This window comes from Bombina bombina, chromosome 3 (genome assembly GCF_027579735.1).
Source record: "Bombina bombina isolate aBomBom1 chromosome 3, aBomBom1.pri, whole genome shotgun sequence".
Taxonomy (NCBI): Eukaryota; Metazoa; Chordata; class Amphibia; order Anura; family Bombinatoridae; genus Bombina; species Bombina bombina.
The window spans coordinates 738,372,294-738,386,033 of NC_069501.1; the positions used below are offsets into that span (position 1 = coordinate 738,372,294).

The 13,740-nt window shown below is 37.3% G+C and overlaps 1 protein-coding gene across 1 annotated transcript in view; it reads left to right on the forward strand.

Moving 5' to 3' along the window:
* Positions 1-13,740, forward strand: part of ABI3BP (ABI family member 3 binding protein) — a 533,245-nt gene that overhangs the window by 110,092 nt on the left and 409,413 nt on the right. Inside the window, exon 2 of the mRNA XM_053707567.1 lies at positions 834-1,013. Coding sequence (XP_053563542.1) covers positions 834-1,013 — 180 coding nt within the window. The remainder of the gene's footprint in view (positions 1-833; positions 1,014-13,740) is intronic.

A 13,740-nucleotide genomic window follows, 5' to 3' on the forward strand; every position in this document is an offset into this window, starting at 1 on the left:
CAAAATTCTTTTTGCGCATATTAAGGGTCTTTTATTGTAGTTTTCTGTAGTTTGAAAGTTTTGGGAGTACCTCTTTTTTAATTTTTGTCTGCTTGTAGGTCGTTGTGCGCTGGTCTTTTACCCTTTGTTTTTGGGTTTTCCAGTAATGCAATTTTGACTATGTGTTTAACCATTTTGAAAAGGGTATTGAAAGAGCATTATTTGTTTCAAAATAAAATAAAGGTAGTGGGGTTTTTTACACTAGACTATCCCTTTAAGAAGCCATGTGTTAATTTTTAACGTATTACTATGTTTCCCTATGGTTAGAAGCATTTAAGTTGCAGATTTTTCTTTATGCTTTTCTGTGACAGCAAGAGAAAGTGTATATTAAATGATGTACTGTGTATAGAATATGAATACTTCTATAACAATATATATGCCAACCTTTAAGAAGTACAATTTATTAGCAAAACACACAGTAGTTGCTCAACCAGCAAGCACATGACATGCAATTTAAGATTAGATTTTTTGGGGTATGAAAATGTAATTCTACAACACACAAATACATTCCCTCAGATCTGATGCTTACTCCATCCAACATAATTGGAATATTTCAAAAAAGTAAATATATTCTGACCAGTTCATTTCACAATACCAAGTATATTTAAGTGAATGCACTTATTTAATTTGGCCTAATTTCTTGTTATGATGTAGTCTCCTGATTAATGATTCTTTTTCCACAAAAACAATACCAGAAGATTATTTTGGTTAATGTCACTCCAAAAAATACTGCCCTCTATTTGGATGTGAAACCTTATGTAATGTGCCTAATACTTTTTTTTTTTTCCAAACAGCTAAGAAATTAAACCTGAAAGTCCACATAAACGCAACTGGCGACACTCTTACCATGAAATTTCTACGCCCAAACAACAATATTAAACTTGAAGGTTTTATTTTGGGATATGGAAGCAATTTCTTCTCAAACCAGTATATCCAGTGGCCAGAAAATGGAAAATCTTATGTGTCAGAAGTTGGTAAGTATATTTGGTCATTTAGTAAAAAATATATTCCATCAAATGTTTCATTTTAAAGGGACAGTACAGTCAAAATTAAGCTTTCATGATTTGGATAGAACATGCAATTTTAAACTTTCCAATTTACTTCTTTTATCAAATTTGCCTTGTTCTTTTGACATCTTTTATTGAAGAGTAAAAATTGGTAGGCTCATAAGAGCTCAGGGGTGTGCACGTGTCTTTAGTATTCTATGTCAGCAGTGTTTTGCAACATTGTATAACAACGCTGCAAATAATGTTGCAAAGCATTGCTGTCATAGAGTAATAGACACATGCACACTCCTGAGCGCATGAGCCTACCTAGTTTTACTCTTCAATAAAAGATACTAAGAGAATGAAGCTAATTTGATGACAGAAGTAAATTGGAAAGTTGTTTAAAATTGCATGCTCTATCCAAATCATGAAAGTTTATTTTTGACTTTACTGTCACTTTAATTGACCACTGTGAAATAATCATATTGTTTATTATGTAGCTTATAAAATCTTATATTCGCTTTTATACTGGTCAGCCAAACTCTAAGGCCTAGATTTGGAGTTTGGCGGTAGCCGTGAAAACCAGCGTTAGAGGCTCCTAACGCTGGTTTTAGGCTACCGCCGGTATTTGGAGTCAGTCAGGAAAGGGTCTAACGCTCACTTTTCAGCCGCGACTTTTCCATACCGCAGATCCCCTTACGTCAATTGCGTATCCTATCTTTTCAAAGGGATCTTCCTAACTCCGGTATTTAGAGTCGTGTCTGAAGTGAGCGTTAGAAATCTAACGACAAAACTCCAGCCGCAGAAAAAAGTCAGTAGTTAAGAGCTTTCTGGGTTCATAAAGCTCTTAACTACTGTGCGCTAAAGTACACTAACACCCATAAACTACCTATGTACCCCTAAACCGAGGTCCCCCCACATCGCCGCCACTCGATTAAATTTTTTTAACCCCTAATCTGCCGACCTCCACCTACGCTATCCTTATGTACCCCTAATCTGCTGCCCCTAACACCGCCAACCCCTATATTATATTTATTAACCCCTAACCTGCCCCCCTCAACGTCGCCGCCAGCTACCTACACTTATTAACCCCTAATCCGCCTCACTCCCGCCTCAATAACCCTATAATAAATTGTATTAACCCCTAATCTGCCCTCCCTAACATCACCGACACCTAACTTCAAGTATTAACCCCTAATCTGCCGACAGGAGCTCACCGCTATTCTAATAAATGTATTAACCCCTAAAGCTAAGTCTAACCCTAACACTAACACCCCCCCTAAGTTAAATATAATTTAAATCTAACAAAATAAATTAACTCTTATTAAATAACTTATTCCTATTTAAAGCTAAATACTTACCTGTAAAATAAATCCTAATATAGCTACAATATAAATTATAATTATATTATAGCTATTTTAGGATTAATATTTATTTTACAGGTAAGTATTTAGCTTTAAATAGGAATAAGTTATTTAAAAAGAGTTAATTTATTTCGTTAGATTTAAATTATATTTAACTTAGGGGGGGTGTTAGTGTTAGGGTTAGACTTAGCTTTAGGTGTTAATACATTTATTAGAATAGCGGTGAGCTCCTGTCGGCAGATTAGGGGTTAATACTTGAAGTTAGGTGTCGGTGATGTTAGGGAGGGCAGATTAGGGGTTAATACTATTTATTATAGGGTTATTGAGGCGGGAGTGAGGCGGATTAGGGGTTAATAACTTTATTATAGTAGCGGTGAGATCCGCTCGGCAGATTAGGGGTTAATAAGTGTAGGCAGGTGGAGGCGACGTTGTGGGGGGCAGATTAGGGGTTAATAAATATAATATAGGGGTCGGCGGTGTTAGAGGCAGCAGATTAGGGGTACATAGGGATAATGTAAGTTGCGGCGGTTTACGGAGCGGCAGATTAGGGGTTAAAAATAATATGCAGGGGTCAGCGATAGCGGGGGCAGCAGATTAGGGGTTAATAAGTGTAAGGTTAGGGGTGTTTAGACTCGGGGTACATGTTAGGGTGTTAGGTGCAGACGTAGGAAGTGTTTCCCCATAGCAAACAATGGGGCTGCGTTAGGAGCTGAACGCGGCTTTTTTGCAGGTGTTAGGTTTTTTTTCAGCTCAAACAGCCCCATTGTTTCCTATGGGGGAATCGTGCACGAGCACATTTTTGAAGCTGGCCGCTAGCGTAAGCAACTCTGGTATCGAGAGTTGAAGTTGTGTTAAATATGCTCTACGCTCCTTTTTTGGAGCCTAACGCAGCCATTCTGTGGACTCTCAATACCAGAGTTATTTAAAAGGTGCGGACAGAAAAAAGCCAGCGTTAGCTTTTCGGGTCGTTACCGACAAAACTCTAAATCTAGCCGTAAGGTTGCAAGCTTCCATGGCTGCTCAATTTTCTCTTTATTTGGGAAGAAAATATTTAAAATTTAGATAAAAGAAAGAGCACACATTTTACCATAGCCAATTAAATTATACCCTGCACCTGTAGACATAGGGTTGCCACCTCGGCCATGTTTTCCTGGACACTTATGAGCTACACATGGTGCAGGGTAAGCTGTTAGGAACATGTATTATGCTGTTCCCCTCTGCACACCCTGCAGCATCTGTAACTCATAAGTGTCTAGGAAAACATAGCCGAGGTGGCAACCCTATGTAGACATCATTTTTTTGGCCCATCAATATTAACACATGTACTCCTTAAAGGGACATAAACCCCATTTTTAAAATTTCATTATTCAAATAGAGCATACAATTTTAACCCCTCGAGAATTTTACATGAGAATTTGTAGCATTTTTGCTATCACTCCATTTAAATAAAATAGAGACTTGTTTTATTTTACCTGTCAAAATTATATATATTTTTAAGTCGACAACCCAAGGTATTGATCTAAGCCCGTTTTGATATATTTCATGCCACCATTTTGCTGCCAAATGCGATCATATTAAACAATGGTTAACTTTTTCACAAACTATTAGGTTTCTTACTGAAATTATTTACACACAACTACTGCAGTCAGAAGACAAATGGTTGTAAAAGCTTCTCTGTGATCCTTTTTGTGCAGAAAATAGCAGACATGCTTGGCTTTGCCTCTGCTTTTAGAAGGCTGCTAACTGCAGCTGTACAACACACTTCTGAAATTTCCGGCAGTGAAGGGGTAAATCAATTAGCTTTTAAGGTTAGTATTTGCTATAATGTTGGGCTTACCATCCCAACTCGCTAATTCCAACCTGATCCCTCCCAAACAGCTCAATGCTGTTCAAAAAAGGTACAGCACATTGGTAGTTGATGGTGGTGGTGCAATCTGCAGAGGGTTCCACACAACTCCCCCAAAATAATTCAATAAAATCCAAAGATACAGCAGGACTCACCAAATAACAATCGTCCATCTTTATTGGGACATCAACGTAAAGATAGACGACAAGGTTTCGGACCTCTAGTCCTTAGTCATGTCAATACACATAATGCAAATATCACACCTTTATATAGGGGTAGGTATACTAAACCACGCCTCTAAATTTAACCCATTCTAGTCATAATCACAACTACATACTGTGTGATACACTACTATGATGGAAACTACACCACCTAGTGGCTGAAAGATACAACATACATACGGCTAGATTACAAGTGTTGCGTTACGGCTTTTAACGCTGAAAAAAATGGCCATTCCAGCGTGATGGCCAGGAACGCATATTACGAGTCGTGTGATTTGAACAGCCAATAGGATTTCAGTAGATCTCATCCTATTGGCTGTTTTGAACAGCCAATAGGATTTCAAAAGTTCTTATCCTATTGGCTGATTTGAATTTGAAGAATGGGTGGGGGGGGTTTAGATTAGGGCTTTGGGCTTTTGTAAAAGAGCTGAATGCCCTTTTAAGGGCAATGGCCATACAAATGCCCCTTTAGGGGCAATGGTTAGCTTAGGTTTTTTTTTTTTTTTTAAGTTAGGTTTCTTATTTTCGGGGGTTGGTTACAGGTAAAAGAGCTGTTTAACTTAGGGCAATTTTAGATTTTTTATTTTTTTTGTAGTTTTTTTTTAAATTTGTAATTTAGATTTTTTAATTTGTAATATTTTTTTATTTTATTAGAATAGTAATGTTAGGTTAATTTATATGTTAATGTTAGGTTAATTTTTATTTCAAAAGTAAGTTTTTTTATTTATGTTAAGATAGTTATATTGTAAATTTAATTTTAAGTTAGGGGGTGTTTAGGGTTTAGGGGTTAATAGTTTAATTTAGTGTTTTGTGATGTGGGGGGATGATAGTTTAGGTTTTAATAGGTTTATTTAGTAGCAGCAATGTGGAAGGCCGGAGGTTTAGGTGTTGATTGGTTTATTTAGTGGCAGCGATGTGGGACGCCGGAGGTTTAGGGGTTAATAGCTTTATTATAGTGTCGGCGATGTCAGGGAGCAGTGGATTAAGGGTTAATAGCTTTATTATAGTGTCAGTGATGTCGGGGAGTTGCGGAATAGGGGTTAATAACTTTATTATAGTATCGGCGATGTCAGGGAGCGGTGGAATAGGGGTTAATAACTTTTATTAGTGTCGGCGATGTCGGGGGCAGCAGATTAGGTGTGTTTAGACTTAGGGTGTTAGGTTTAAACATAACTTTTTCACCCATAGACATCAATGGGGTTTCATTACGGAGATTTTTCATTCCGCACTTCAGCTGTTTTTTTCTAACACTCTCTCCCCATTGATGTCTATTGGGAAAACGTGCTTTGTGTGGTATGAAGCTTAACGCCACCATATCGCATTCACAAGAAGGCTTTTCAGTAACTCTTAATGGCAGCTCTATGGAGAGTGAAATAATGCAACTTTTTTGGCATTAGTTTTGCACCCTGTTTAGCGCAAAACACGTAATCTAGGTGATATATATTTAAAAAAAATAACAATGTTACACAAATTCAATTTATGTTAATGTAGATACAGAGTACAATTTACAATGTTTGATAGTGTATTATAAAAACAAAAAAAGTTCATCAAAGGAAGACCGAAAGGTCATATTCTTTATTAATACTCATAGGACTGCAGGTTTTCTAACTTATTGATCCAAAATACCTCTTTTTGCTTTAAAAAAAAGTTCTCTATCCCCTCCCCTTCTGGGAACCGCTATATAATCTATGATCTGAAATCTTAATTGGCAGATATTATGACCTGCCTGAATGAAATGTATAGCCACTGGATTTTTTTTAATCTTTTTTGTTCTAATATCCGACCTGTGCTCACTTATCCTATCACGGACCATTCTTGTCGTCTCTCTAATGTAACTCTGCCCACATGGGCATTTGATCATATAAATGGCATACGTGGTAGTACAACTGAACTAACCTCTGATGATATACTTTTTACCAGAGCGGGGATGAAAGAAATATCTACACTTTGTCATACTATTGCAGCTAGAACACCCCAAGCAAGGATAACAGCCTAGATTCTTTTCTGTGATATATGGTTGTGTATTAAATCTTTTAGAACCTATGTCAGCCTTAATTAATCTATTGCATAAATTGCTGCTGCTCTTATAGGCTGGCATAAGATTAGACTGGAATACTTTGACAGAGGGGTTACAAGTACTCAGGATGTGTCAATCTTTTCTGAATATATAATTTATCTTATTACTTAAATTGTTATACTGAGTGACAAAAAACAAACGATCTTGCTTTTTCTTAAAGGGACATGAAACCCACGTTTTTTCTTTCATGATTGAGATAGAGAATATAATTTTAAACAACATTTCAATTTACATATATTATCTAATTTGCTTCATTATTTATATATCCTTTGTAGAAGAAATAGCAATGCACATGGGTGAGCCAATCACACAAGGCATCTATGTGCAGCCACCAATCAGCAGCTGCTGTGCCTATCTAGATATTCTTTTCAATAAAGAATATCAAGAGAATAAACCAAATTAGACATTAGAAGTAAATTGGAAAGTTGTTTAAAATGACATGCTCTTTCTAAATTATTAAAGAAAAAAAATGGGTTTCATGTCCCTTCACTTTGAGCTTGGATGATTCCAACAAATTATCTCTAGTTGTTGACGCTACCTTCAAAATGTATTTTACTACCAATTCAGTAGGGTAACCTCTAGACTTAAACTTATCACCCATCTCGGTGAGCCTTTAGCTAACGTTTTATCAGATACGATTCTCCTAGCTCTAAAGAGTTGACTGCGGGGCAATGATTTTTTAAGAGACTCAGGGTGAAAACTCTCAAAGTGTAACAAATTATTTTTATCAGTGGGTTTCACATATAGATCTGTCTCAAACCCATATCCAGATTTATAGATTTTGGTATCCAAAAATTCGATGCTTTCTTCACTATTATTATTATTATTATTCTTTATTTATAAAGCGCCAACAGATTCCGCAGCGCTGCCCATGGGTACAAGGATAACAGTACAGTGGAGAAACAATACGATAAGACACAAAATTTTACAGACAAATACAGGGGGAATTGAGGGCCCTATTCCTGTGGTAACTTCACTATATATCAGGCTGAATTTTATTTGTGTAGGTGCACTATTTAACTGATTTACAAAGTCCCACAAGGAACCAATGTTGCCCAACCATACAAAAAATATATTGTCTATGTAGCGCCACCAAGTATTTCATAAATATATTGGCGTAGGGTGAGGCGACATTGGAACCCTTGGCCATACCTTGAAGCTGTAGATACAATTTATCTTGAAACAGGAAATAATTACATCTCAGTACAATCTCTAAGAGATCAATAACAAATTCAATCTGACATGAATTACATTAACTAAATTGTTGCATAACTTTTTTTAACAGCTCCTATACCAGATGTGTGTGTTATGGAGGTGTATAAGATGGATACATCTAACGTGTATAGAATGGCTTTGTCAGTAGCAATGTTCAAATTATTTAACTTGATTACTAAATCACTAATATCCTTGATATAAGAACTAGATAATCCAACAAAGGGTCTTAAGATATGGTTAAGGTATATAGAGATATTGGAACATACTGAATCCATACTGGATACAATGGGACGCCCTGGGGTGCATGTAAGTTCTTGTGAACTTTTGGCAAGGTTTAAAATACAGAAGTCCTTCCATGTTTGCAAGTGAGAAAAGAAATCTCTTTTTTGTGAATAATTCCAGTCTTAAAGACACACAAGACTTTGCATTTGATCTATTTATGTGTTAAAAATGGGGTTATAGGGTAGGCGACAATATACCTCCATATCAGATAGTTGAGACTTAATTGCATTGACATAATAATCCTTATCTAAGATGACAGTGGCACTGCCCTTATCAAAACCAACGTTTTTATTATCTTTCAAGGATTTTATTGCTTTTATAGTTTGTTTATTCAAATAATTCCCATCATTAACATTAGTACCCACATTCGTTTTTTTTCTCTACCTTGTTTTGTAATAATTTTATATCACAAAGTACCAATTTGGAAAAAATATTTTTGCTCTGATCATAATTTTGGGGCATAAATTTACTTTTAGATCTCAGCCCTAAGTTTTTAAGACATAGCATATTCAAATCAGTTCTGGACTCTGTAGATCTATCCACATCAGATGTATAACATTCATTGGAAAACATAGACTTTAATTTCAATGTCCTGAAAAAGCGAAAAAGATCTTTTTTGAATTTCAAAAAAGTCACATTTTGAAAAAGGGCAAAAAAGAGAGTCCTTTTTGAAATAGTAATGACTCAGTCTCTGTAATCTGTACCTGTGATAGATTCAGCACTAACGATTCACCCTCGCTCCTTGCTTGTCCCGGTTGCTCCTGCGTGGTGCCATGTTTTTGTCTTCTGCCCCCACGCCTGGTCCTGGTCTATTTCTGAGTCCCCTGTAGTGGATCCTGAATCCTGGCTTGTGTTGGATGTATCGCCATTCTGGTGTCTCGTTAACCTGCGTCTCTGATATCCAGAAGTACCTCTAGCATCATTTCCGGTGCGCTCCAACTTCCAGCGGTATACGGCTCCAGTGGAGTAATCCTCATCATCACGTATAAATTTGCTACGTTTGCGTGCCTCCAGGATAATATAGAGCTTTGTGACCACTTTGGTATTAGTTTCCAGCAGTTTGTTTAGGTCATCCGATGTTAGGCAGTTTTTTAACTCTGTTTCAAGTCTCAACAACTCGTACTGCTGTGTAGTGATCTCTCTTTGCAGGTAATCAACGGTCAAGACCATCAGATCAAATGAACACTTGTTTAAAATGTGTTCAAACTTCTTGCAGTATTCTGAATTGTTGAGCATAAGTGTGGGGCGTACATTCATTCGTAAGCTGTGGGGGATACGTCCCACCCTGGGATATTCAGCTAATGTTGTAGAATGTAACTCCCAGGCAAGTTTCTTTCTAGACACCTTATCAAACTGCTTTCCAGATATCTCAGCCAGCAGGATTTTGAGGAAATCTCTTGAACCATGGGCAAGGGTGGTGATATGTGCAGCTTCTATTTCTGTGTAGGCAAATACCTTAGAATTCATGTCCCCTTTATTCCTATCTGTAACTATATAAATTTCAGTTACGGTATCCATAATGCCAAAGTGCAATTTACCACTGTGGCACATAAGTCAATACTGTTCAAAAAAGGCACAGCACATTGGTAGTTGATGGTGGTGGTGCAATCTGCAGAGGGTTCCACACAACTCTTCCATTCCCTTAACCCTATAGAATACACAGTACTTTTGTTATATTATGTTTCATATACCTTTTGTTCCCTTATGCACTTGTTACAGTAATTCTGTGTCTTATGTCTTTAACTGGTTCCCAATTCTGTAAAAATGCTCAATATATTCATATTCACTTTTGCTACCCTTTGTCTCTATAACAAACTACACTATTCAATTACTCCTTCTCCCTCTCCACCTGCACTGTTCATTAGCCCATCTCTCTTAAACTCACCTTACTTTTCTACTCATGAACTTTACCTATTCCTAAACACTCTCTCTCCCCCCTGCAGCTCATCTCAAAAGCAGTCTCACTACTGCAAATCTGCATCTCATCTCTTGTCACTCTCCCTCTTGCTTCTACTTACTGCTGGTGACATCTCCCCTAATCCTGGTCCCCAACCACTGACAAGCCGTGCACATCCATGTGTACCATCCCATAGACTCAGAAAACAAAACTCTGCACACCTTACTCACATTCCTCTTGCATCTAAAGCCACTACCCCTTTCACTTTGTGCACTCTGGAACTCTCGCTCTGTTTTCAACAAGCTCACTTCTATACATGACCTCTTCATCTCCCACTCCCTCAACCTTCTGGCCCTAACAGAAACCTGGCTCTCTCCCCTAGACACAGCATCCATTGCTGCTCTGTCACATGGGGGTCTCCACTTCAGCCACACTCCTAGGTCTGATAACAGACAAGGAGGTGGTGTAGGTATTTTACTCTCCTCTCGTTGCACCTTTCAACAAATACATCCCATCTCTTCCCTCACTTTTCCCTCATTCGAAACCCACATGATTCGCTTATTCTCCCCTCTCTCTGTACGTGTTGCAGTCATATACCGACCCCCTGGCTCCTCAACTCAATTTCTAGATCACTTGGCTGCCTGGCTACCCTATTTCCTTTCCTCAGACACCCCTGCCCTCATTCTTGGCGACTTCAACATCCCCCTTAACAATCCCACTGCCTCATCCGCTAAACAACTTCTGCAACTCACTTCCTCTTTCGGTCTGTCACAATGGACTTATTCGATATATGCAAGGTAGAGGTGAGCGCCAAAAGAAGGCTGAGGCTAGGGTAGGGGATGCCAAAATAGGCTATAATGAACTGATAGAGTGTAAAATTAAATATTATTTATTCCATTCAATGATTATATTAAAAACATTAAAAAACCATATACACTTGTTAGTTAATCATGGATCCATGTTACAAAATAGGGTAAAAAGCAGTACAATATAATATTAAAAACGATATATGAATAGTGATAAAGTCAGTGGCTGGTGATATAGCCGTTTATACTGGGTGTTTGTTGTGTTTAACACCTTGATTGAGTCCAGTCAGTATAATATGCTCCTGGTTTAATTGTAATCCAATACTGTGCAGGAAAAAATGAGATTCAGGTGCAGTCAGTGTCCAATACAATAATTAGGAAGAAAATGATAAAAAATGTGTGTTCACTCTATGTGAAAAAAAAAAAAAAATGGTGCTAAAAAATGATGATGAGATCCCTCCAAAAAAATGTGTTATCAAAAGATGAGAAAAAATGAAATCCAAAGTGATGTTAGTGATATCAGTGCAAATCAATCAATCAGTGGTTCAATGTTGATACGATATTTTTGACATTAAAAATATGCAAAAAAGAAAAAATCCTGAAAAAAAGAAAACAAACAATACTCTAATATATGCAATCTGTACAATGGATATATCAGTAATATGCTTACTCAAATCTGTCGACGCGTTTCGGCCATATACCTCTGGCCTTTATCAAGACTAATGAAATGAGTAAGCTCACAGAATTTATAAGAGTAATGGCTGATGTTTTGGCGCCAAACAATAATAAGCCACGCCCCCTTCCTGTTTGGTAGCATTATGGGTATGGGCGAAAGCATTTATTTAGCCTTTGTTATTGAGGTTATTGTTATGTTTTTTGAACATATGTAGTTATATATTTTCTTTCTAGTGTGTATAGCTAGTTCGTGTGTATCCTAATATAAATTTGTTTGTTCGTTCATGTACTTCCGGTTTCGCTAGTGAATCTGGCCCTTACTTCCGGCTTAGCCCTTACTTCCGGTTTCGCTGCCCTGTGTGACGTTTTAGGCCTGGATATTCTTATTGGTTCTTATGCTAGTGTGTGAGTAATTTAGTTGCGACTTTTCTTATCGATCTAATTTATATGGGCTCTCTTCTTTCTCTCTAATTTCTAAGTCCTGCATGTGTTTCTTTTATTTAGCAGTTATTGCTTCCGGTTACCATTTCCGGTTTGAGTTTATGTTTGTTTACCATTTTCTTATTTCCGGTTACAAACATAAACTCAAACCGGAAATGGTAACCGGAAGCAATAACTGCTAAATAAAAGAAACACATGCAGGGCTTAGAAATTAGAGAGAAAGAAGAGAGCCCATATAAATTAGATCGATAAGAAAAGTCGCAACTAAATTACTCACACACTAGCATAAGAACCAATAAGAATATCCAGGCCTAAAACGTCACACAGGGCAGCGAAACCGGAAGTAAGGGCTAAGCCGGAAGTAAGGGCCAGATTCACTAGCGAAACCGGAAGTACATGAACGAACAAACAAATTTATATTAGGACACACACGAACTAGCTATACACACTAGAAAGAAAATATATAACTACATATGTTCAAAAAACATAACAATAACCTCAATAACAAAGGCTAAATAAATGCTTTCGCCCATACCCATAATGCTACCAAACAGGAAGGGGGCGTGGCTTATTGTTTGGCGCCAAAACATCAGCCATTACTCTTATAAATTCTGTGAGCTTACTCATTTCATTAGTCTTGATAAAGGCCAGAGGTATATGGCCGAAACGCGTCGACAGATTTGAGTAAGCATATTACTGATATATCCATTGTACAGATTGCATATATTAGAGTATTGTTTGTTTTCATTTTTTTCAGGATTTTTTCTTTTTTGCATATTTTTAATGTCAAAAATATCGTATCAACATTGAACCACTGATTGATTGATTTGCACTGATATCACTAACATCACTTTGGATTTCATTTTTTCTCATCTTTTGATAACACATTTTTTTGGAGGGATCTCATCATCATTTTTTATCACCATTTTTTTTTTTTTTTTTTTTTTTTTCACATAGAGTGAACACACATTTTTTATCATTTTTTTCCTAATTATTGTATTGGACACTGACTGCACCTGAATCTCATTTTTTCCTGCACAGTATTGGATTACAATTAAACCAGGAGCATATTATACTGACTGGACTCAATCAAGGTGTTAAACACAACAAACACCCAGTATAAACGGCTATATCACCAGCCACTGACTTTATCACTATTCATATATCGTTTTTAATATTATATTGTACTGCTTTTTACCCTATTTTGTAACATGGATCCATGATTAACTAACAAGTGTATATGGTTTTTTAATGTTTTTAATATAATCATTGAATGGAATAAATAATATTTAATTTTACACTCTATCAGTTCATTATAGCCTATTTTGGCATCCCCTACCCTAGCCTCAGCCTTCTTTTGGCGCTCACCTCTACCTTGCATATATCTCTTACACATTGGGCACGCTAGGGTACCCATCGAGGAGAGCTAGAGGCATCCCCCATCCCCTTTCCCCATCTGTTCTTTGCGCAGGATATACACTTTCTTTATCTACAATGGACTTATTCTCCCACTCAAAAAGATGGTCACTCTCTTGACCTGATCTTTAGCTATCGATGCACTCTCTCAAACTTCTCAAACTCCCCTTTTCCTCTTTCTGACCACCATCTCCTTACTTGCAACATATCATCCCTTCCTATAACTCTCCCTCCTTCTACTCCTCACACCAAACTTCACAGAAGCATTATGTCTTTAGATCAGCAACAACTTGCAAATTCCCTTAAACTGCTCCTCTCATCATTCTCCTCCTTTTCCTGCCCTGAACAATCTATCTGCCACTATAATTCCACCCTTATATCCGTCCTTGACAATCTCGCCCCTCTTACCATTGCTCGGAAATCACACACTCATCCCCAGCCCTGGCATACTCCTCTGACACGGTACCTACGCAGA